At 37.4% G+C, this 22,447-nt stretch overlaps 4 protein-coding genes across 5 annotated transcripts in view; all 4 read right to left on the bottom strand.

Moving 5' to 3' along the window:
- LOC134841140 (protein flightless-1-like) overlaps positions 1 to 22,447 on the bottom strand; it is a 52,057-nt gene that overhangs the window by 17,696 nt on the left and 11,914 nt on the right. The gene's annotated exons all lie outside the window — the stretch shown is intronic.
- Positions 68 to 9,249, bottom strand: LOC134842311 (chromobox protein homolog 3-like). 2 transcript variants are annotated; one of them, XM_063858586.1, is made up of 5 exons: positions 8,440 to 9,241; positions 7,764 to 8,112; positions 2,431 to 4,737; positions 990 to 1,150; positions 68 to 578 (listed from the first exon to the last, which is right to left on the bottom strand). In XM_063858586.1, exons 3-5 carry the CDS (start codon positions 2,734 to 2,736, stop codon positions 197 to 199), a joined length of 849 nt encoding a protein of 282 aa, XP_063714656.1. In that variant the 5' UTR covers positions 2,737 to 4,737; positions 7,764 to 8,112; positions 8,440 to 9,241; the 3' UTR covers positions 68 to 196. The 2 variants fall into 2 exon arrangements, with proteins under 2 accessions (XP_063714656.1, XP_063714655.1); XM_063858585.1 differs by lacking the exons at positions 68 to 578; positions 990 to 1,150 and having other exon boundaries at positions 4,030 to 4,737; positions 8,440 to 9,249.
- Positions 9,891 to 12,061, bottom strand: LOC134841981 (uncharacterized). Its single transcript, XM_063858108.1, has 2 exons — positions 10,752 to 12,061; positions 9,891 to 10,424 (listed from the first exon to the last, which is right to left on the bottom strand). Exons 1-2 carry the CDS (start codon positions 12,035 to 12,037, stop codon positions 10,061 to 10,063), a joined length of 1,650 nt encoding a protein of 549 aa, XP_063714178.1. The 5' UTR covers positions 12,038 to 12,061; the 3' UTR covers positions 9,891 to 10,060.
- Positions 16,153 to 18,404, bottom strand: LOC134841453 (inositol-trisphosphate 3-kinase homolog). Its single transcript, XM_063857454.1, has 2 exons — positions 16,912 to 18,404; positions 16,153 to 16,685 (listed from the first exon to the last, which is right to left on the bottom strand). The coding sequence occupies exons 1-2, from the start codon at positions 17,477 to 17,479 to the stop codon at positions 16,282 to 16,284; spliced, it is 972 nt and encodes a 323-aa protein (XP_063713524.1). The 5' UTR covers positions 17,480 to 18,404; the 3' UTR covers positions 16,153 to 16,281.

The following is a 22,447-nucleotide window of genomic DNA, read 5'->3' as shown; positions in this document are numbered from 1 at the left end:
AGGAACCTCTATCTGCAAAGAAAACAAAAACTTGCATCTAAAATATCCATTGAAAAAAAGTTTCGGGTAAAAACGGCCAAAAACTTTAATTCTAAAACAAACATCAGTATTACAAACAATTTCTCAACAAAAAAAATAAAAGCAGAAACAAAATTTCAGCTGCTCGAAGTTAAATCCAAAAAATTCAAAGTGTCTCTCATTTAATAGCAGCTCCACTTCGACTTGAAATATTTTCTTTATTCAATCCGTTCTCTACGTGTGCATTCTCTGAAATCTTTTTAGTGGCGTCTTTTCGCCTTGCTTCAAACTCCTCTTCATCTGCCCAATATCCATTCGGCTTACGGTCACTCCAACCCCAAAACTTTTCATAATAACTGATTACAATCTGTGGACATTTCACATTGGCTTCTTCAGCTAAGACGATGTCCGTCTGGGGTCCATCGACCCACTTCATCAGGAATTTAAGTTTCCCTCCGTCGTCACTTGCACCCACAATTTCCTTTGGCTCCAAGCCTCTTGCGAACCCGTAGGGCATGGTGAAATGGTCATCGCTGTCTCCAAGAGTGTATCGGCTTTCACTGAAAAACATTACTTCAGACATTGGAATGAGTCAACAAATTATCGATAACTGACATAAAAATCCAGAATTTTAGACATGCTCATAAATTTCAGATCGTCCAACTTAGGGGAGAGGCGGCGGAGTGCTTAAAACTCCGCATCTTTAAAGAAAGGTAGCTGGTTCGAGGCCCAACATGATCCGTGCTCGTTGGTTGATGAAGGAACATTACCCAGACAAAAAAAATGAACCAAAAACAGCTCGTATATTGGCCCTTCCCGTATAATTTTTCCTAAATTACCGAGTGCTGATTATATATTTATAACACTGTATGGTAAAAATCATCTATCTCTCGTTTTTTTTGAGCTAGTGCAACGTAGGCCATGGCAGCGATCAAAAATCCAAACGTTTTCAAGATGTGATGTTTACTTACGCCTTTTTCTTGGCGTAGGTTCCGTTTTTCTTGGCTTTGGCCTTCTGTTCCACTCGCCATCTTTCAAACTCCTCGATCAGTTTGGGGCAGTCCAGGTTCTTTTTCGGCTCCCAGGTGTCGTCTTCCGGGCCGTACCCTTTCCACCGGATCCGGAAGTAGACCTTAACAAACACATCACTTTTTTACATCATCATCACCACCATCACCATCAAAATCATCATCATCATCAACATCTTCTTCATCATCATCAAATAGTTTGTGTCGTTCCAGTTTCTGTGCATCTTGTAAAGGTCCAACTTATCAACCTACCATATTTCCAATGAAGGAAACGCCAATAATAACTAGGACTTTCAATAACTGAGCAAGTAGCACAGAATATTCCGACCATAGTCTTAAATATTTCAATTAAAAAGTTTCTTCAGTGTTATCTTTTTTTCCCGCCAGTTGTGAAAAAAAAGGATCTGAAAAAAAAGAGCTTCCGCGTATTCAGAATTAATAGTAAAACAAGCAAATTGGAAAACAAGTTTTGTAGAAAAATGACTAAAACGACAAAAAAATTTTAAAATATTTATATCAATTTTCGAACTTTTTGATTCCCATAAAGCGCTCAAATACTCCAAGAAATCTTATTTTACGCGAGTAAAATTAAGTTTTTGCGGTCTAAATTAGGCTCTTGCAAGCTTTTAAGCCATTGATGTAAGCCATTGTAAGCCTGCTCGCTCGCTTTATTCACTCGAACTCAGACGAAAAACAAAACATTTCAGACCGGTTTTTCTCGACACTGAGAACTTTTAAAATGCTTTAGGTCGTTCACATCATGAGTGAAAGGGCTTTATTATGATAAAAATAACATTACTCTCCGACGACTATTTGATGAAGCTGATTGCGCGTGGAAAATAAAAGAAAAACAAAACTAAAACACACGAATTCAAAGTTTCTCCGCATTTTTCAAATGATCGGAGCTTGCAGACAAAACAAGTTTTTTTTCCATTTTCTATTGTTTCTGAACTGTCAGTACAGATATCACAATTTACATGGCAATCCGCCCATTCAGTTGATATTTTCGAATTTCTTGTCAGAAGTTTCCTGGAATGTTCTTTCCTTAACTGGGCTACCAAAAAACCCGTCGTAGATAAGGACTGTCCAAATCTTTATCCAGTTCGTCATATATTATCAAATCTATTTCTTTATCAATTTATCACAACAATTAGACTTATCACTTTTAGTTTAAGATTGTGAAAACGATTCAACATCAATAGCTCAAATAATTAATATTCAGTTACAGATTTGAGATTCGAAGTCTTACACCAATTAACAAAACTTTAATAGAAAGTTTGAACAAATTATGAACTATTGAACCAACTATTAATGCACCATCTGACCAAAAATTATGGTCCATCTAAAAGTTTTCTATTTTACCTTAAAAATGTTCAAGACTCACATTTCCGTCTTCGTAAGTCACTCTCTCCAAAATATCTTCCACTTCCTCATCAGCTTCGTCATACTCAGAGTCATTCCCACAGCTCTTCTCTTTCACATTCTCTTTCTCATTCGACACACTTTCGGTTTCGGCCGACTGCACCTTCTGTCTGATTGGACGCGAAGATTCTCTTCTCGGCTCGTCCAGAATATCTTTCGGCTTCTTCGGGTGTCGTCTTCGTTGTTTCTTCACTCCATTCGATTCGGCATGCATTGGCGTGTCTGGAGCTAATGCATTTTCGCTTGAACTTTCCATTCCTATTGGCATATTACAATCTGAAGAAAAAATTAACAGCCAAGAGCCCGGTTAATTTGTGATACGAACAGTGAAGAAAAACATTGGCATGAAAAAAAGACAAATCAGTACTTTTTCAAAAATCATCCACAATATTTTGCCATATCTTCTTAAACGTTTCCAGTCCAAGCACCGTTCCTAAGACTTTCTCTTGAAACTTTTTTCTTAGGTCGACCATTCTTTTCTGAACTCGCAAATTTGTAAAAATGAACTAAAATACAGTTGTCGGGTTTTTTTGTGTGACCAAAAAATCACTTTTCTGTGGGGGCCTCATCCTTTCAAAATTAGCATATTGGTATCGTAGACACCCTTAGAAAATTTTACCGGTCCGTCGGCTCAAAATGGATAGTATAATTATATCGATTGGAGATGCTTTGAGTAACTAGGTTTCACAATCCGCAGGGAGAATTTTTTCACGCCTTAAGCGCGCCCCTGTGTCGCAGCATCCAAAATTCCATATAAAAATTACTTCAATTAAGGGCAATTTTTATCTAGACTTTTGATGCGACCATTTGAAAATTCTTGGTTCAGATTATTTTGTTTAACAAAGAAAACTTTCCCGGACAAACGGTATGAAAAGCTAAGTTGCCAAAGCGGCTTCTAATCAAATCCTGAAAAATAATCCGATGTCATTTTCCCCAACTGACCCACAGACGCCTAGAGACGATCATTTTATGGCTAGTGGCAATCTATATACTGCAAACTACTCACAGCACGGAACTAGTATTTTCTCGAACTAGTATTTTCGGAGCCGATTTTCAAAAAATTGCAGACCCATTTTAAGAAATAGACTTTTTGTTTCATTCAAAACGTTCAATCAAATGCCCCTCTAACAATCAGCGCCATTAGAAAATATTAAGGATTAGATTAAAAAGAATTTCTTAAAATAGTGTAAAAAGGGGTGACTATTTATGAGACCAGAGGTTCCCGGTTCCCAATCATGTATTATCCATGATTACCCTGTTACTTCTCTCCTTTGTTGGAAAAAGCAATAGAGCCAGGATAAACGGTTCTACATCTAATTCGTTCCGTTGAATGCAATAAAAGGCTCCTTTGCATAACTTAAATTAATTGCGCTAAAAAATGCTGTATCATCTAATTCGAAAACCGAAAAAAAACCGTCAACCGAAAAAAAAAACGTTTTTATCAGCTGTTTTAATCACCAAAGCTATTTTTTCACATTTCCCTCTTCAGTTTATGATTTTTTCCCACACTCATTTCACGCACGACATGATGCCTGAAGATGTTGCTATGATGAAAACGCTGTTGATTCTAACCTCTTTTATACGATTATTTAATCAACACAATCCCCTTTATTCTATATTTACTGTACAATAAACACATTTATAACATTTAATTGAATCACTTAATAGAATTTATAACCATTGCCCTTATTTCTGTATTCTGAAACAGAGCTCTGATCAAACTTTTCACTTCATCTACTGATATGTGGTTTCTCAAACTACAATTTTCAGAAGCATAGTCAGCTTGTATGCTCAACAGAGAAGTTCCCATCAGTTTCTGTACCCATTTAAGACGACGAAATTCTGGCAGAACTTGGTCGTAAAACTGACAGAGTTCACTTTCGCTCACAGCGACCTCTAGTTCAAAGTTCGCATGAAGAATTCTTGTAACAACCTTTTCACTTTCAGTTTCTACCATTTCTAAAATGCGATCGATAACTTTGGCGTCATTAGTTGTTATATCTTCGAGTTTCACACAGTAACTGACAACAAACTTCAAGATATAATCGAGCAAATAAGTGATTGCGAGTTTGTATTTGTTAACTGACAAAACGGGGGGTTTCACAGATGACAATATTTTGTCAAGTTGATGGAAACATTTCTGAAATGGATTCTCTAACTGTGTGGGCTCGATACGCCCGTTTGGGAGTAAATTTGAAGCTAGGGCTGGAAATAGAGCTGGTTCTGTCAGAGGGTCTCTAAGTGAGTCGCGCTGTCTGCAGATACAATTCTAGAAAAAAACAGGTGGTCTTAAAACTCGTTGATTTTGTTGACACTTTTTAGATAAAATTAACCCAATTTGAATAGAAAAGTGGATCAATATTTATTTTTTTTGTACATTTTGCTAGGAAAATAAAATTCAATAAATTAAATTCCCTTTTCGACACAAGAACTCGATCACGTTTTTTGTGACCTTAACTTTTTTGCTGTTCAATAGTGGAATTTGTCTTCTTTTTAAGAAGGGAAATGAACTGAACATAAAGCTAAAGTTAAAACGCAAAAAAATCACATTTCAATAACAAATTTCAGACTTTTCCTGAAAAAAGCAAAAAATATCACGACCTATATAAGACTCTGAACTAGGTTCATCGGCTTTCAATAAACAGAAAAGAAACTAAAACGACCAATATAACTGGCAATCACTTCGTTCTTTTACACTTAAGCCTCTTCTGCCAAACTCTTCTGGTAATCAAGTATTGCCCGAATGGACAAGAATTACACAGAGGCAAAGCGGAGCTTGGCATCACTTGTGATACAACGCAAACATAGAATTGCAAACTAGCAAACAAAAAAACTAAATAGGAAAATAAGTATTTCGTAGTAATTAATTTTCGTAGTAATTTAACCATTTGGCAATTACAGGCGGGCAGTAAGCCAACAATAAGTGCGCAGAAGCGCATTGAATCGACACAAAACAATGCCGTTTAAAAATATTTTCATAAAAAAATTTTACACCGCGACCAATCTCAATCATTTTTCAAATAACGCTCAATTTTGTTCTTCAAACGAATTTGAATACTCCGAAAAAACTTAATTGGAAAAAATTTAGGCCAAATATAGCATGAAAAAGTCAGGTCTATAAAAATTGACAGATTACAAGTAAATCAGCCATATTTGCAACTACAATGAACAAAGCTAACTGACAGTTGGAAACGAGTAATTTTAACGTAAGGAAACTGAAAAAAAAACTGACGTGTTTTTTCAAAAACCTTCAACTTTTGAATTTCGAAGAAAAAATAGATGGCTTTGAAGCTCTTTGAAATTGTAGAACAATTTATGATGGACACTTTTTTGTTAGAATTAAACCAATTTGAGAAAGCTGGATCAATAGGCAAAAATTTATTTCGCTGGGAAATCTGATATTTAATTTCCAATTTGGAAATTAGAAGTCGATCACGTTTTTCGTGACCTTTACACTTTTGCCTTTTGATAGTAGAGTTGGCCTTCCTTTTAACAATGGAAATGCACTGAACTTGCGAAGACATCACAAAACAACCAAGGAACCAATTTTCAAAATCGCTCAAACAAATCTAGTTGATTACATCAGCACATGTGACTAAAATATTCTTCGTGAAGTTGTTCACAGTAAAAATCAGGAGCTGGCCAATCAAATGAGTAACTCGCAAAATTTTCGACTGACATTTTTGGAATCTGATTCAAACTTCGGTGCATAAAGTGCCGGTTTTCGTCACTTAGTGCCGGAATCACACTTTTCGGTGAAGTTTTGGATGACTCATGATCAACCCTGCTACAATCAATTACCACCGTGTCTGAAAAATCGCTAAGTGTAAGACTTCTCCCTGTTGCTAGTGCATCAGATACAAAACTAGTCACAAAATGCGTTTCGAGACTTTTTCGAAACTCGGCGAAACAATTTTCACTCGCTACACCTTATGCACATAGAGTCGATTCGCAAGACTCTAAGACCGAGTAATCGTAACAGTACAAATCATTGACCGTTTTAGGGACTTTGGCTTTCAGAACTCGTTCTTCAATGCTTTTCGTGAGCTGATGACCATAACTCTCATTTGCATAAAAGTCTCAGAAAAATCAATTCTGATGTCGTGAAACCCAAAAATGACTCTTTTAGGGTTTCTAAGAACCCAGTGACATCTTGTAAAGACTTTTACTGAATTAGTATCTGACTTTCAATGTAGTTTTGCCATGTGCACACTCAATTTGATACGATTCATATAGTCTCGAGAAAAATTTTTCAAAAAGTTCTGTTCTAAGCACTTTGAAAAGATTTCGGAAAAAATCGGTCTTTTCGAAGATTCGCATAACGCATTCTGAACTCGCGTTCGCCTTTTCAATCGTCAAGGTACTTTCATCAAAACTGGAAAACTTCCTAAAATTGCGCAATAATAAATCGTCAAATAGACATTTAATTTCTTCTCTGATTTCGGCAATTTCTGTACACAGTCTTGAATCTGTAAATTGTAAATATTCAAAATTTGATGGCCTTAAAGCTCTTTGAAATTGTAGAACGATTTATGATGGACACTTTTTTGTTAAAATCAAACCAATTTGAGAAAACTGTATCAATAGGCAAAAACTTATTTCGCTGGGAAATCTGATATTTAATTTCCAATTTGAAAATTAGAAGTCGATCAGGTTTTTCGTGACCTTTACACTTTTGCCCTTCGATAGTGGAGTTTGCCTTCCTTTTAACAATGGAAATGCACTGAAATTGCAAAGACATCACAAACCAAACCGCGAAAAATCAAAATTGAGCGTGAACAAATTTTAAGACTTTTTCCTGAAATAAAAAAAAATCAGCATGACATATATACGAGTACTCACTACGTTCATTACTCTGAAAAACTACTTACAACACAAGAAAAATCCATGATGTGGCAACTAATTCGACAAAACATAAACATACAAACAAAAGTCCGACATTTATAGTGTAACAATAAATGTTTGAGCTGTTTTCATTTATAGTGTAACAAAAACAAGATCCGGCCGGGTCTCAAAACCAAGACCTTAGAATGCAAAGGCAACCGCTTTACCTCTAGACCAAGAGGGAAGAAGCCTCGAAGTTGTAAACATTCAATAATAAAGCAAGTTCAATTTCTGACAGATGTTTGAGATAAGTTGTTTACAGGAAAGAAAGTCTAGTGCCTGATTACAATACACTCGCTCACGCAGGTGTGAATATCACTCGCACACAATTGTGGCATAATTAATTTTGTCCTCTATCAATTAGAATAGCAGCAGCATGAGAAAACGTAATTAAAGTCATAACTTTCTTACTTTAAATAAAGACTCCGCTTTGTGTCTCAAAACTGGAACAAACTGCAGGAATGTAGCTACAGTCACTCCCAAACTAGCACAAACTACTCCTTGTTTGTATTGCAGGGGCACCAGTCCATAGAAGACACACTTTTGTGCCATGAACATGAGGTTATTGTACTGCACTGCATTTATGTATGGCACTTGGATTGCAGAGCTGGACTCGTGGTATGCGGTGGTCAAATTGCAGTACATGGTCATGAGATCTAAACTACACTGGAGGAGAAAGGTCGCGTTCGTTTCACTTTTAAGAAGCGATGCTTGCTCGATGCAGTGGTGAATATGCTGTGATAACTTGCGCACTGAGAGACTGAAACAAGTCAATTTTAGAGAGCATTCAGATTAATAGTAACTAACTTTGAGTCTATTCCAATAAAAATGACACTTAGTGTATTTTATTTAGTTTAAAATAATAAAATAGGTTAATCTTCATTGATCCTCACACTGAGATATTCAATGATCCCCACACGGAGATACTATATTCTCATAATAGCCCAAACAAGGAACCAATTTTCAAAACAGCTCAAACAAATCTAATTGATTACATCAGCACATGTAACTGAATATTCTTCGTGAAGTTGTTCAAAGTAAAAATCAGGATCTGGCCAATCAAATGAGTAACTCGCAAAATTTTCACCTGATTGACATTTTTGGAAGCTGATTCAAACTTCGGTGCATAAAGTGCCGGTTTTCATCACTTAGTGCCGGAATCACACTTTTCGGTGAAGTTTTGGATGACTCATGATCAACTCTGCTGCATTCAATTACCACCGTGTCTGACAAATCACTAAGTGTAAGACTTCTGCACGCTGCTAGAGCATCAGATACAAAACTAGTCACAAAATGCGTTTCGAGACTTTTTCGAAACTCGGCGAAACAATTTTCACTCGCTACACCTAATGCACATAGAGTCGATTCGCAAGACTCTAAGACCGAGTAATCGTAACAGTACAAATCATTGACCGTTTTAGGAACTTTGGCTTTCAGAATTCGTTCTTCAATGCTTTTCGTGAGCTGATGACCATAACTCTCATTTGCATAAAAAAGTCTCAGAAAACTCATTTCTGATGTCGTGAAACCCAAAAATGACTCTTTTAGGGTTTCTAAGAACCCAGTGACATCTTGTAAAGACTCTTTTACTGAATTGGTATCTGACTTACATTTGAATTCGAACTTCAATGCAGTTTTGCCATGTGCACGCTCAATTTGATACGATGCATTTAGACTCGAGAAAAACTTTTCAAAAAGTTCTGTTCTAAGCACTTTGAAAAGATTTCGGAAAGAATCGGTCTTTTCGGCGATTCGCATAACGCATTCTGAACTTGCGTTCGCCTTTTCAATCGTCAAGATACTTTCATCAAAACTGGAAAACTTCCTAAAATTGCGCAATAATAAATCGTCAAATAGACATTTAATTTCTTCTCTGATTTCGGCAATTTCTGTACACAGTCTTGAATCTGTAAATTGTAAATATTCAAAATTTGATGGCCTTAAAGCTCTTTGAAATTGTAGAACGATTTATGATGGACACTTTTTTGTTAAAATCAAACCAATTTGAGAAAACTGTATCAATAGGCAAAAACTTATTTCGCTGGGAAATCTGATATTTAATTTCCAATTTGGAAATTAGAAGTCGATCAGGTTTTTCGTGACCTTTACACTTTTGCCCTTCGATAGTGGAGTTTGCCTTCCTTTTAACAATGGAAATGCACTGAAATTGCAAAGACATCACAAACCAAACCGCGAAAAATCAAAATTGAGCGTGAACAAATTTTAAGACTTTTTCCTGAAATAAAAAAAAATCAGCATGACCTATATACGAGTACTCACAACGTTCATTACTCTGAAAAACTACTTACAACACCATGATGTGGCAACTAATTCGACAAAACATAAACATACAAACAAAAGTCCGACATTTATAGTGTAACAATAAATGTTTGAGCTGTTTTCATTTATAGTGTAACAAAAACAAGATCCGGCCGGGTCTCAAAACCAAGACCTTAGAATGCAAAGGCAACCGCTTTACCTCTAGACCAAGAGGGAAGAAGCCTCGAAGTTGTGAACATTCAATAATAAAGCAAGTTCAATTTCTGACAGATGTTTGAGATAAGTTGTTTACAGGAAAGAAAGTCTAGTGCCTGATTACAATACACTCGCTCACGCAGGTGTGAATATCACTCGCACACAATTGTGGCATAATTAATTTTGTCCTCTATCAATTAGAATAGCAGCAGCATGAGAAAACGTAATTAAAGTCATAACTTTCTTACTTTAAATAAAGACTCCGCTTTGTGTCTCAAAACTGGAACAAACTGCAGGAATGTAGCTACAGTCACTCCCAAACTAGCACAAACTACTCCTTGTTTGTATTGCAGGGGCACCAGTCCATAGAAGACACACTTTTGTGCCATGAACATGAGGTTATTGTACTGCACTGCATTTATGTATGGCACTTGGATTGCAGAGCTGGACTCGTGGTATGCGGTGGTCAAATTGCAGTACATGGTCATGAGATCTAAACTACACTGGAGGAGAAAGGTCGCGTTCGTTTCACTTTTAAGAAGCGATGCTTGCTCGATGCAGTGGTGAATATGCTGTGATAACTTGCGCACTGAGAGACTGAAACAAGTCAATTTTAGAGAGCATTCAGATTAATAGTAACTAACTTTGAGTCTATTCCAATAAAAATGACACTTAGTGTATTTTATTTAGTTTAAAATAATAAAATAGGTTAATCTTCATTGATCCTCACACTGAGATATTCAATGCTCCCCACACGGAGATACTAAATTCTCATAATAGCCCAAACAAGGAACCAATTTTCAAAACAGCTCAAACAAATCTAATTGATTACATCAGCACATGTAACTGAATATTCTTCGTGAAGTTGTTCAAAGTAAAAATCAGGATCTGGCCAATCCAATGAGTAACTCGCAAAATTTTCACCTGATTGACATTTTTGGAAGCTGATTCAAACTTCGGTGCATAAAGTGCCGGTTTTCGTCACTTAGTGCCGGAATCACACTTTTCGGTGAAGTTTTGGATGACTCATGATCAACTCTGCTGCATTCAATTACCACCGTGTCTGACAAATCACTAAGTGTAAGACTTCTGCACGCTGCTAGAGCATCAGATACAAAACTAGTCACAAAATGCGTTTCGAGACTTTTTCGAAACTCGGCGAAACAATTTTCACTCGCTACACCTAATGCACATAGAGTCGATTCGCAAGACTCTAAGACCGAGTAATCGTAACAGTACAAATCATTGACCGTTTTAGGAACTTTGGCTTTCAGAATTCGTTCTTCAATGCTTTTCGTGAGCTGATGACCATAACTCTCATTTGCATAAAAAAGTCTCAGAAAACTCATTTCTGATGTCGTGAAACCCAAAAATGACTCTTTTAGGGTTTCTAAGAACCCAGTGACATCTTGTAAAGACTCTTTTACTGAATTAGTATCTGACTTACATTTGAATTCGAACTTCAATGCAGTTTTGCCATGTGCACGCTCAATTTGATACGATTCATATAGACTCGAGAAAAACTTTTCAAAAAGTTCTGTTTTAAGCACTTTGAAAAGATTTCGGAAAGAATCGGTCTTTTCGGCGATTCGCATAACGCATTCTGAACTTGCGCTCGCCTTTTCAATCGTCAAGGTACTTTCATCAAAACTGGAAAACTTCCTAAAATTGCGCAATAATAAATCGTCAAATAGACATTTAATTTCTTCTCTGATTTCGGCAATTTCTGTACACAGTCTTGAATCTGTAAATTGTAAATATTCAAAATTTTTGAATTCTTGATTTAACTTAACAAAAAATTCAGAAGCCGCTTCCAGTTTTTCATGTTTGAGCAATTTTTTACACTTGTGAGACAATTCAGACGTTCTCAAGTAGCATGTTAAACAGCGCGTGATTATTCCGAGTGCCCTTTGTCTATCAAATTTCTTTTCAACTGCTTCTGAATTAAGTTCAAACGCAGGTAGTAAACTTCCAAGCACTTTGTTCGATATCGATTCTACTTCCCGATTTGTATTGGTCAATTCCGAAAGCAGCGCTTCGGTGTCTTCAAGTAATGTCGGCTGGCGCGTCAAAATCGAGTTCGTCCTATCCGTAATGTCATTTCGCAGTTCAAGTATCGTTTCTTCGATGTCTGAGTAGCGTCCATCATAAAGGAAAGATGCAACATCCTCGTCCAGGTCAAAAACAGCACTATCAAAACTGCTGTCCATAATCTGAAATTTAAAAATTACTTTTAGAACTTAGTTTATTTTGAATACACATCCAAGGAACTTGACTTGACAAAGAGTGAGGTTCAACAAAGAGTGAAGTGTTGACTACTTGACGTGAGTTTGACAGCTTCCGGTTACAATTACTTTTTTTTGAAATCTTGCCTCAGTCAAGCAACGAGCACAGATAATGCTGGGTATTGGACAATTTAGCTGCTTCAAACAGATTAATGAGCGTGAAAATTGCTTATAATATAAAGTATATGAAAAAAAAAAGACTGCAATCGTAACAAAAGACGGGTGCTTCCAACGATTTCTATTTTGAAAATTGAACGATTAAAACAATTCCAACATCAAGTTTTATTTTAAACTTAAATGGTCTAATCTCCAGAACTACTGTGTTTAGTACGAAGGCGACATCTGCAACTGCTGGTAATAACCTGACATCACTCCAACAAAGGCTGGACCATTTCATACTTTAAAAATATATATTTTTTGAAAATTAACACTGAAGACTTTCACACTTTTGAAAACTCAAAAATGTCATATCAAGGAACGGAAAAACTTTGAGAAGTCTATATTGGACTCCAGATACAAACTCCTTCAGAGAACCTTGACAGCACCACGCCATAGTGTTAAAAAACACCATTTCACACCATTTCATACTTAAGAAATATATGTTTTGAAACTTAACATTTGAAAATTTTCACACTTTTGAAAAATAAAAATGTCATATATAGGAGAGCAACAACGCTGAGAAGTCAAATTTGGACTCCAGATACAAAACCCTTCAGGGTACCTTAACAGCACCACGCCATAGTATTACAAAATTCAATTTTAGTGAAGATCTGCAATATCTGAGAGCATCCTGGAACACCAGACTATAGGGCTAGGAATTTAAAATTTGGTAAATTTTTTGAATCGCGTGCAGTTCAATTTACGGTAATATGCAAAGAAACGCAATTGCCAGTGTTAAACAAGTGTTAAAGAAAAAAATATCAAACTGCAAATAATTTAAAAAAAAAACACTTTTGCCATCCTTCCCCATCCCAAAGCACAAATGAATTTTAAAACATTATGAATTATGAGGTAACTGAACAGATATAACATCAATCGAAAACATTGAAGCCAAAATAACAGTAGCTTCAAAAAAAAGAAAATTGATGGGCAAAAAAAAGAAAACACTAAAATTATTAACTGGTTTACCACCAACAAAAAATCGAAAAGAACGACAAGTGTATCTGTTGACCAGATTTTCCATCAGAACAGATATGCAGAATGATTTAGGTGATTTATTTAAATTAGTTTTTAACCTTAAAAGTTTATATTCAGATTTGATAACAATCGCTAATCGCAAGCGTCAAAAATTTGAATCAAAAACTTTCAATTTACTAAAAACAGAAAATGCGGAAAATCTAACAAAACTCAGAACTACAAAATTTTCAATTTTCACAGCCACATCAACCCTTTCCATACAGAAGCGAAGCCTCACTTCGAAAACACAAGCAAGAAAACGGTAAAACGAAGCTTCAAAAAGTCAAAAATACTCAAAGGAAAAAACAAAAATAGGTTAAAAAACAGTTGCCATACCGGAATCGAAACGCCGACCCGGATATTACGAGTTTTCCGTACTAAAAACTCTCCAATGTGAGTTTTTTAAAGGTTACACCAGCCACCAACAAAGCGTATCGAAAAAATTCTAAAAAGTTATACCAGAAAGAGCATTTTTACGCGAGTTCGTGAAAAAATTGGATTTGAAATTAACGCTAGGCTCGGTATTGTGGCTACATGAAAATTATACAGAAAGGTAAGAAAAATAAAAAGAGGAAAGGGAGCTTTAAATCAGATGTAAAACATCACAAATATAGTAGCATGGCTAGCGTTTCAGAAAAATTTCTACAAAACTTTTATATCGCGAATATATTTCGCAAAAAGCATGCCACGAAACTCATATTCGAGTGTTAAGTATAGAAAAAACAGAGCATCATCCGAGCGACAATATTAGCGTTAACGCTCATTGAGCCGAAAGCGAATGGGTGTCACGAAAAATTTTGAGCTTTTGGTTTTGAAACCTGCCTTGGGAAACAAAAGGATCTTAAAAACTTTCTTTCCAAACGAGGCTAATTAGTGAACAAAATGGAGTGATACATTATAAACAGACAACAGCCGAAAAAAATTTTTAAAACGGAACATAAAAAGGAAACTTAACAAATTCAAGGTTGAAAAAATCATAAATTTCAGAAATGAAGTGTGTAACGCACCTCCGGTGCTTCAAAAAGACTAATGAACGTAATAACTGCTTATAATATGAAAAATATGGAAAAAAAACAAAATAATGCAATCGTTACAAAAGAAAGGGCTTATAACAACGTTTTTTATTTTAAAAACTGAACGATAAAAATAACTTTAACCTCAAGTTTCATTTTGAACTAAAATCATAACAAAACAAACTATGTGAATTTAACAAGAAATCAATGACTTGAAGCGGCACAAGCAAAAGGTAGCTAAGCCTATAAAACATATGCCGAAATCATTTTGGTCAATTAAAGATAATCAGCCGTGGCCGAGTGGGTTATGCACACGTCTCTCAACACGAAGGTCTTACGTTCGAATCCCACTTAGGTCATGGTTGGAGGGGTCGCAGTGTCATCCGCCTCTTCATGGTGGGAACCAGCGAAATGAAAGACATCAACCTTCTCCACGGTTAGTCCTGCATTGAGCAGGACTGTGGGTTAATAAAACAAAGCTTGTAAGCGAAAGAAAAGAAAGGAAAATATACAACGTCCGGGCTATTTTTTACAAATTACAGGCGTAAATTAAATGCAAGTACATCTTTGATTTTAAAAATTCTGACAGCACAAGCAAATTCTCCTATGTGACAACTAAGCTAAAAAAAATCCGACAAACGAAAGTCAGATCATTCAATTTTTCCTGGAAAAAAATGATCACTTTCATGCGTACCTTAGGGTACCAAGGCAACCGTGTCACCGCTAGGCTAAGTGATAAGGAGACTTAAAGTTGCTAAGGTTCACTGATAAGCAACTTCGACATCTTATAGGTTTGTAAGAAAATTTATTAACGGGAAAACAGTCTTGTTCCCGTTTATTAGACACTTGCTCCCGCTAGTGTAACAAAAAGATTGATCAAGAAACAATATCAACTAGAAGCAAACAAACTCTCTCTTAAATGCCGTGCAAAACTCTTCAAATGCCTGCAGAGATATGAAACAATCAGGTCCAATTTAAACAAATAATATTAGTTCAGTTTCAGAAATGAAAAAAAAAACTTTTGGACATACTTTCAACGCATTCGCCGTGTCAGCACCTTGAAACGATTTACATGGAAAGAGTTCAAATCCAATTCTAGACGCTCAATTGCTAAAAACTAAGCAAAACACCATTAAACGAAAAAAAAATAAATCGGAAAAACAGGCAGTCGATAAAAAGACATCAATGTCAAATGTTTTTTCAGTACGAACAGAAAGCTTAAGTGTACAAAAAAAATCCTGTCAAATTTTATTTTCGCTGCTCAAAAAGAGCTGAAAAACCTCGAGAAACCATTTAAAAGGTAATTGGAGTAAAACGGCAAGTAAGCCGACAAAACTGGGACGAAATAAATAAAGCCGACAAAACTGGGACGAAACAAATTGAGCCGACAAATACTTACTTAGTTTTAAAAATATGTCTGCAAGTTCGGCTTTAACAGTTCCAGTGCATTAGAAAACAGATATAGGCGCTAAAAGTCATCATTTTTAGTCACACTTTGAACAAGTTCTTTATGGGGAAAAAACTAGTACCTTGCTTATAGGATAGGAAAACAAGTAGAAGGGTCTCAAAATTAGCACGAAATGTCTTACTCTATGTCTTACTATTAGCCCTCGGGTAAACGCCAAGCTCCTGAATTTAACTCCTTTTTCAGATTTAAAAAAAACTATTAAATACTTAGATAGGACTCTGGTGAGGCCGCAACTTTACCGGTTTCTCTCGACAGTCTATCAGATTCTTCTTATAGTTTACAGCAATATACCCTGCTAAAAACATTAAAATCATTCAGCCAGTGAATAAAAGACAAATTAAATGGTCTACTTCCATACATTTATACATCCATTACAAAACCAGTAATTAACAAAGTATTGCATTTGATACAAAGATGCTTTTCCGATAGAAAATTTACAGCTCTAACGAAGTCGAAATGATAAAAGTGAGGGAATGAAGAAAATCATAAACTAGAGGAAAATAACATTTCAGCTATGTAGCATTCAGTATGTTTTCAAACAGATGGCTCAGATTTGAAGCTCCCTCGATTATTGCAATATTGCAATTTCTTGATGCAATGAAGCTAGATGAAGTGCAATTTTCACCATTGCTTTCTTGATTCAGCGAAACCTGAGTAGCTTGGAAAAGATCTATCAACCACACTCCACAAACATCTGAGTGGTCGACGTGCCGGTCAAAAGCTATTAGAAGAGAAGAACCGATGAGCTGATGCGTTTGGCAAAATTTGGATTTGAGGACACAGTTGCGGAATGTTTTCAGTCGAGCAACAATTTGCTTCAGTTGAGATTCGGATATGTGATTTGAGAACTTGCGGCAAATATCTTGGCTCTGTTGCAAGCTATTTGCTTTAACATAGTCCTTCTTTTTGAAGCCATCTAAACAAAACTTCTAGTTCGAATACTAGGATTCTGATATCTTATTAGTTTAGCCTTAGACACCTTAAAAATTCTTACTGCAATTGAACTCAAAAATATTGGACTTTGGTCGCATCAATCAAAATTATATAGGGATTTATGAAAATCTCGATTATAACTTCTAGAACATTTGTTGCATGCGAAACCTCGCGTAAGCTCTTTGAAATCATAATAGCTGTTACCTTACCTAAATTACTTGCTTCAATTCGAAAACCATACTGCGACGTTGTAGAGATTTTATCTCTCAATTCAGCGTAACGGAACTTTGACACTGCCTGGTCTCTGATTTCGTCTTCTGATAACAATTCTAATGGAAATTCGAGATCACAAAACTTTTCAAACAAGTCTCGTCTTTTTGTCATTTTGACATGATACTGTTTTGCCCCGCATGTTTCTTTTCCCATTTTCACATCCATCACAACAGGTTCAATGTATCCTGTCAACACGTTAGAAAGAACCAACCACTCGTCGTGCTTGTGAATAGCACTGTCAATTTGGAGCTTAATTTTTTCCTCTAGTAAACCATGAAACGGGGGCAAGAAGGCAAACAATGCATCATTTTCGTCAATTAGCACATAATTATTATATTCGCTGCGATCTTCTTTAATTGCTTTCGCAACTTTCCTGTTGTTTTCAAAGGGAACAAAACAATCCATGTGGCCAGCTATTTGAATCCAAGGGCTCGGCTCATCAATTTTTGGTTTGTTCCCCATCAGTGATACCATGAACCCTTTTAACGAAAGAAGACATATCATTTTTTTTGAACAAAATGGCCGCAGCAGAAACACAGTGATGAGTAGAAATTATTTTGGTTCAAATTACAGATTGGCCACAAATATTATATTAACTAACCCATGAGTCGCAGTTGCGGTGCTTTAAATAGATCTTTGAACGTGAAAAGAGCTTCCCAAAGAAATGTAATGCAACCGTAAATTTAAACTGGCCCATCCAACAGGGTCTTCTACTTCATCAATTGAACAATTTATAAAGTCATCTTTTAAGTTATTTATCATCAAAATAGTCATATCTCTACGACTTTAAGGAAGGACCCTGAAAAGCCGACAGCAAAAACATGCATATACATTTCAAAATTTTAACTATTCAACTAACTCTTTAGTTTACTGAGATTTTGAAAAAAAAAACAACTAAACATATCACATCTCGGTAACTGAACTTGAGAAATTAAAATATAAGCCAACTTTTTAACCTCTAGGAGTTCCCTGACAGCACCACAGTATCTGGCTGAAAATTTCAAGCTTTGCAAGATCTCAAAAAACTTTTCGAAGAAAAAAATTTCAAAAGCGATTAATAAGCCATCTCTCGTTGCTTAAAGGTTTCTATAAGACATATTTGGAGGCCATATTTAATATTCATGAGTGTACCCTGAAAGCATACCAATATAAGGTCGAAAATTTCCAATTCTCTTCGTTTTTTTTTTACAAAAATAAATTTTTCGAAAGCATTTAAACACTTAAAGATTTGGGCAGTCATTTTGAAGAGAAAAAAATGCAACTTATATAGTATCCTGAGAGCACTTCGCCACGGAATTGAGATTTCAGAACCTGCTAGTATTTTAATATTTAAAAAACGACCCTGAAAAAGCATAAGACACGCCATTAGAAAAATAAAGTTTTTAGAAAAACAATGGATTTTAGAAAAATAATGGTAATCAATACCAAGAAAATGGATGAAATGTTGAAGAATTGAATAATTCAATCACAATTTTTTTCGCACAGTGTTTTTAGAAACAAAAAATTATATTATGAGAATGCGTTAAAATTTTATATTCAAACAAACGTTTTCGCACATTTTTGTGCATCTTCAGGTTTTTAAAATTGTAACATTCGTCTACTGCAGTCACACATGAGGCTTAAGAAAAATAGGCCCTATAACTATTGGCTCAAGAGTCAGGGACACTATCTCTTGTGTTTTTCCACCTCAAATCAGTCGGAGCCAATTCGGTTCGCTTCTGACACGAGACCACGACCCGTTACAGCTTAAAGGCTACTACTAAAATATCCCCCCCACTCTAGAATTAATAACGTCCCCATACTCAGGTCTCTAGATACCCAAAATACATGAACGCCGTTAAAAACCGGGTCGGAACAATCCGTTAAGTTACTTTTTATTAGACAGTGGAACTTTGATCCATTTCAGATGGATCAACCTAAAACTCGCCTTACCTCAACATAACAATTATAAAACACACTCTAGAATTTTAAATTAGTACTCACATTGTAGCACGGTCAAGAATCAGGAAGTAAATAAGTCGGTATGCAACTCAAGAATCAATTAAGTAACTAAAATGAGTTTATTGTTTGTCAGTTTTAATAACAAGAACAAGTTTGTACTCTAGAATGTCAGTTCTCGTGAACCATTGGGACACTCTAGCTGTCCACCTTTCCACCGAAGGTTCACTCTAGTCCAGTTTAGAATAATACTCCAATCACAACAATCCAGTTCGTGGGGATGCGCTCGTCTCTGTTCTAGATGGGACAGCTCTACTCTAGATTATTATCGCTACTGAAATTGCGAATAGCAATTTCCCACTGATTTTTCTAGCAACTTTCCCGCGATTGTCACTCGATTGTTCTGACTTCTCTTTTCTGATTTTCAGTTATCGCGAGAAAATCGTGCATGACAGGTTCCATTCGAAATTTTGAAAAATTAAATTTCACTCCAAAATTAAGTATTTTTTGCTTCTCTCAAGGTCAAACTTCCAAATATGACCGACTGGCACATACTCCCCGGACTCGAGATCGATGTCCTCATCGCGTGCTGTCTTCTGCCAGTGAGTCCCAGAAAATCGAGTGTTACTCAAGATACAGTGCCAGTGGTCATTTACAGAAGTTTGCAGCAGACTTAAGCTTATCTACACCCCAAAATTCACAGCCATGTAAAATTTTCACACTATCGCTAAACAGCAATCAAAATCTGCACACACCTGCACCCTTGAATTCTCGCTTACCAAGCCAATCATTTAAAATTTCTTTTGTCTTATTCAATCAGGAAATTGTCATGCAGCATTTTGATTTATATAGTAAATATAGTATATTAATAACAATATTTGCTTTGTTAAAATTTCTTTTTCGTGAATCCAAGTTTCACCCGGATCCACGCTCAAGCCCCCTTTCCCTCTCAAGACTCAAGATCCATTCGAGCCACCTACTCATCTCGCGCTCTTCGCCTTGGAGGTACTGCACCCTGAAGTACTAGATACGGCAAACTGTCTCAACAGTTCCTCTTCATCATCGGAGCTAATCACAATATCCTCCCAAGCCTTCAGCTGTTCGTAGGATCGCATCCATTCTCTTTGCTCTTGCAACCTCTTTGCCTGGTTGGGTAGTGCCTTCACCCTAGATTCCCGGTTCAAACAAAAGGAGTTGTGCAGGCTCAAGCTCACGTTCTTCGCCAGGTCCTCCTCTAGTATCGATTCCCTCGCCTTGGTATTGTCTCTAGACATTTTACCCACTCTCTTCCATCCTGTCGTGATTGCATTACGATGGGTTAACAGGGGTCTCTTGAAAGCTTCCGGCCCAATCTCGGCCTGGAACTGTCGATACTCCTTTTGATGTTTTCTCATGTGATCTTTCGTTGTCATGTACAACCAAGACGTCAGCGTCGCCCGAAACCATGGGAAGTACCTCAAACGGCTCCAGACATGTCTGACTTCCGTTGGTATGGCGAATACCTTGCACGCAGTCTCAAACAACTCGAGTCTCCTACTGTAGTCTATCGCGTATATTGACTCAGCCGTTGGCGTCCCCGCTTCCCGATACTTCGTTATATTCTCTTCTATCCATCTCAGAGCCAACATCGTACTCACTACCAAGAGCGTCACCTTCTGTCGGTGATCCGGTAGTCCGATCGACCGGATTTCTTCCATATCCCACACCAGGCAAAGGTTCTTGTGATCTGGATACCACACCGTTTGCGCCAAACAGTGGCATGGGCATTCTCCATGGGTGATCTCAATGCTCCTGAGGTTACGCTCCCCCGAGGCTTCCAAGAGAGGCTCAAGCTCCATCATTTTTTCATGCATCGTGTCGTTATCTTCCAGGTTTGGAGCACTTCCCACAGGTTTTCCGATCACGTTTTGTCTCTCGTGATCGCTTGTGTTCTCTCTCTCCAACTTCAAAAGTTCTTCTCCCCAGATTTCACTCAAGTCATCTCTCAATTCTTTTGGTACTGTCCCTCTGATTTTTCTCAACAACTTGTGCGAGTGATGCGATATCCTAGCCAACCTCACGCACTTGGGCACTGAGAAGGCCTTGTCCACCAGTACTCTCTGGCTGGATGCTTCCACCATCGCCATGTGCAGTGGGTAGTGACTTCCGCACAAGTTGGCCATCATTGACCCTATCAGGGATTTTGCGTTCAATGGCAGGCCATAAGCTTCGCTCATGGGAAACCCCATTTCTGCCTCAAGACCAACTTTCCAGCTCCGGATGTGTTTTTGAGTCACCTGCAACACCCCAGGCCATGATTCTACGCTCAACGCCGTCACCCAATGGTGTTCAGACTCTAGTCTTTCCAATGACTGCAAACTACACATTCTCGAGAAGAATCCGAGAGCTGTCGCTATATTCACCGTGGTTCTCGCGTAACACTCCGCTACTATTTGCACTTCACTTCTCTCCCTTTCTGTGATGTCTTCGAACCAAGTGACCAGGTCTTCTTTTTGAAAGGACAGTATTCTGACGCATGACCGTCCATCGCAGGTGTGCTCTCCGTTTCCACACGTCGAATCCAGACAGCTACCCGGCTCCAATTTCTTTGCTGACCCGGGATTGTTCGTCTTTTCGCTTGGCTCTTGCATCTGAGGTGAGATTAGCTTATGCAGCACACTCAACTTTGCCAGATCTTCATCTTCCGTTGGTGCTAACCTCACTCGCTCGGTGGTTTCCTCGATCAGACTCGCGTGGGGATGTGGACACCAGGAGGGTCTTAGTAGCTTCCATACCACTCCCAAGTTCGTGGTTAACAAGCCATTTCCATCGCCCATGTTCACTTCAACTCTCTTGTTTGAGCGCGGTATGCTTACCACCTCTGGTGTTTTCTCAAGAATCAGGCCCAAGCTCGGCCCCTCTTTTTCCACCGCGTCTATTTCCATTATTCTTTCTGTCCAAAACCTCAGTAGCTCCGCTACCTCATGGTTTCTGTGGGCGCCTCCAGTTTCCGAGTCTAAGAAGGGGTTGTAGGCTATTCCCATTACTCCCGACACATATTGGTATTCCCCCTTCTCGCTGAGTCTCGAGTACTGCTCTGACGAGGCCAGGTTACGGTGAACATCATGTTCTTCTTCGAACTTCTTATTATAAAACCTCCGCACCTCGTCTAGCTTTCTGTGGTTCTCTAGGGATTGTCTGGAACCATCTTCCTTTTCTATTCCTGTACTCTGATACACGTTCAAGATGATCGTTGAGACTCTTTTTTCTATGGTTTTACTTCCGCTTGCTCTCTGTTGGCATGCCAGGATGGTGCTATCAGACATCATCGACATTATCCATCTCAAGAAACACGTGGCATCCTTTCTTCTAGCCAGGCTCAAGCCTGAATTGTCCCTGGCTACGTGTTGCATCAGTGCCTGATACACATCTAGCTTCTTGCTTCCCAACTTCAGCCTGTCATACGAGGTCAGTGTCTCCAACTCTATTCCCACCAGACTTCAGGTGAACATTAATTGTCCTGCAGTTCTAACGAAGGGATTCGCCATTAATGGT

Source organism: Symsagittifera roscoffensis, chromosome 3 (assembly GCF_963678635.1).
Source record: "Symsagittifera roscoffensis chromosome 3, txSymRosc1.1, whole genome shotgun sequence".
Taxonomy (NCBI): Eukaryota; Metazoa; Xenacoelomorpha; order Acoela; family Convolutidae; genus Symsagittifera; species Symsagittifera roscoffensis.
The sequence above is the reverse complement of the archived record's forward strand: the minus strand, read 5'-3'. Positions and strand labels throughout refer to the sequence as shown.

What these genes read in the sequence shown, in the direction of transcription:
- LOC134842311 (XM_063858585.1), bottom strand. Translation starts at nt 9,110, where the DNA reads ATGCGAATCGCCGAAAAGACCGATTCTTTCCGAAATCTTTTCAAAGTG. An exon ending in CTTCCAAAAATGTCAATCAG is followed by an intron (nt 8,113 to 8,439) that starts GTGAAAATTTTG and finishes GACTTGTTTCAG; the next exon opens with TCTCTCAGTGCGCAAGTTAT. An exon ending in AAGCGGAGTCTTTATTTAAA is followed by an intron (nt 4,738 to 7,763) that starts GTAAGAAAGTTA and finishes GTTTTTTTCTAG; the next exon opens with AATTGTATCTGCAGACAGCG.
- LOC134841981 (XM_063858108.1), bottom strand. Translation starts at nt 12,037, where the DNA reads ATGGACAGCAGTTTTGATAGTGCTGTTTTTGACCTGGACGAGGATGTT. An exon ending in CTTCCAAAAATGTCAATCAG is followed by an intron (nt 10,425 to 10,751) that starts GTGAAAATTTTG and finishes GACTTGTTTCAG; the next exon opens with TCTCTCAGTGCGCAAGTTAT.
- LOC134841453 (XM_063857454.1), bottom strand. Translation starts at nt 17,479, where the DNA reads ATGATATGTCTTCTTTCGTTAAAAGGGTTCATGGTATCACTGATGGGG. An exon ending in AATTGAAGCAAGTAATTTAG is followed by an intron (nt 16,686 to 16,911) that starts GTAAGGTAACAG and finishes AGTTTTGTTTAG; the next exon opens with ATGGCTTCAAAAAGAAGGAC.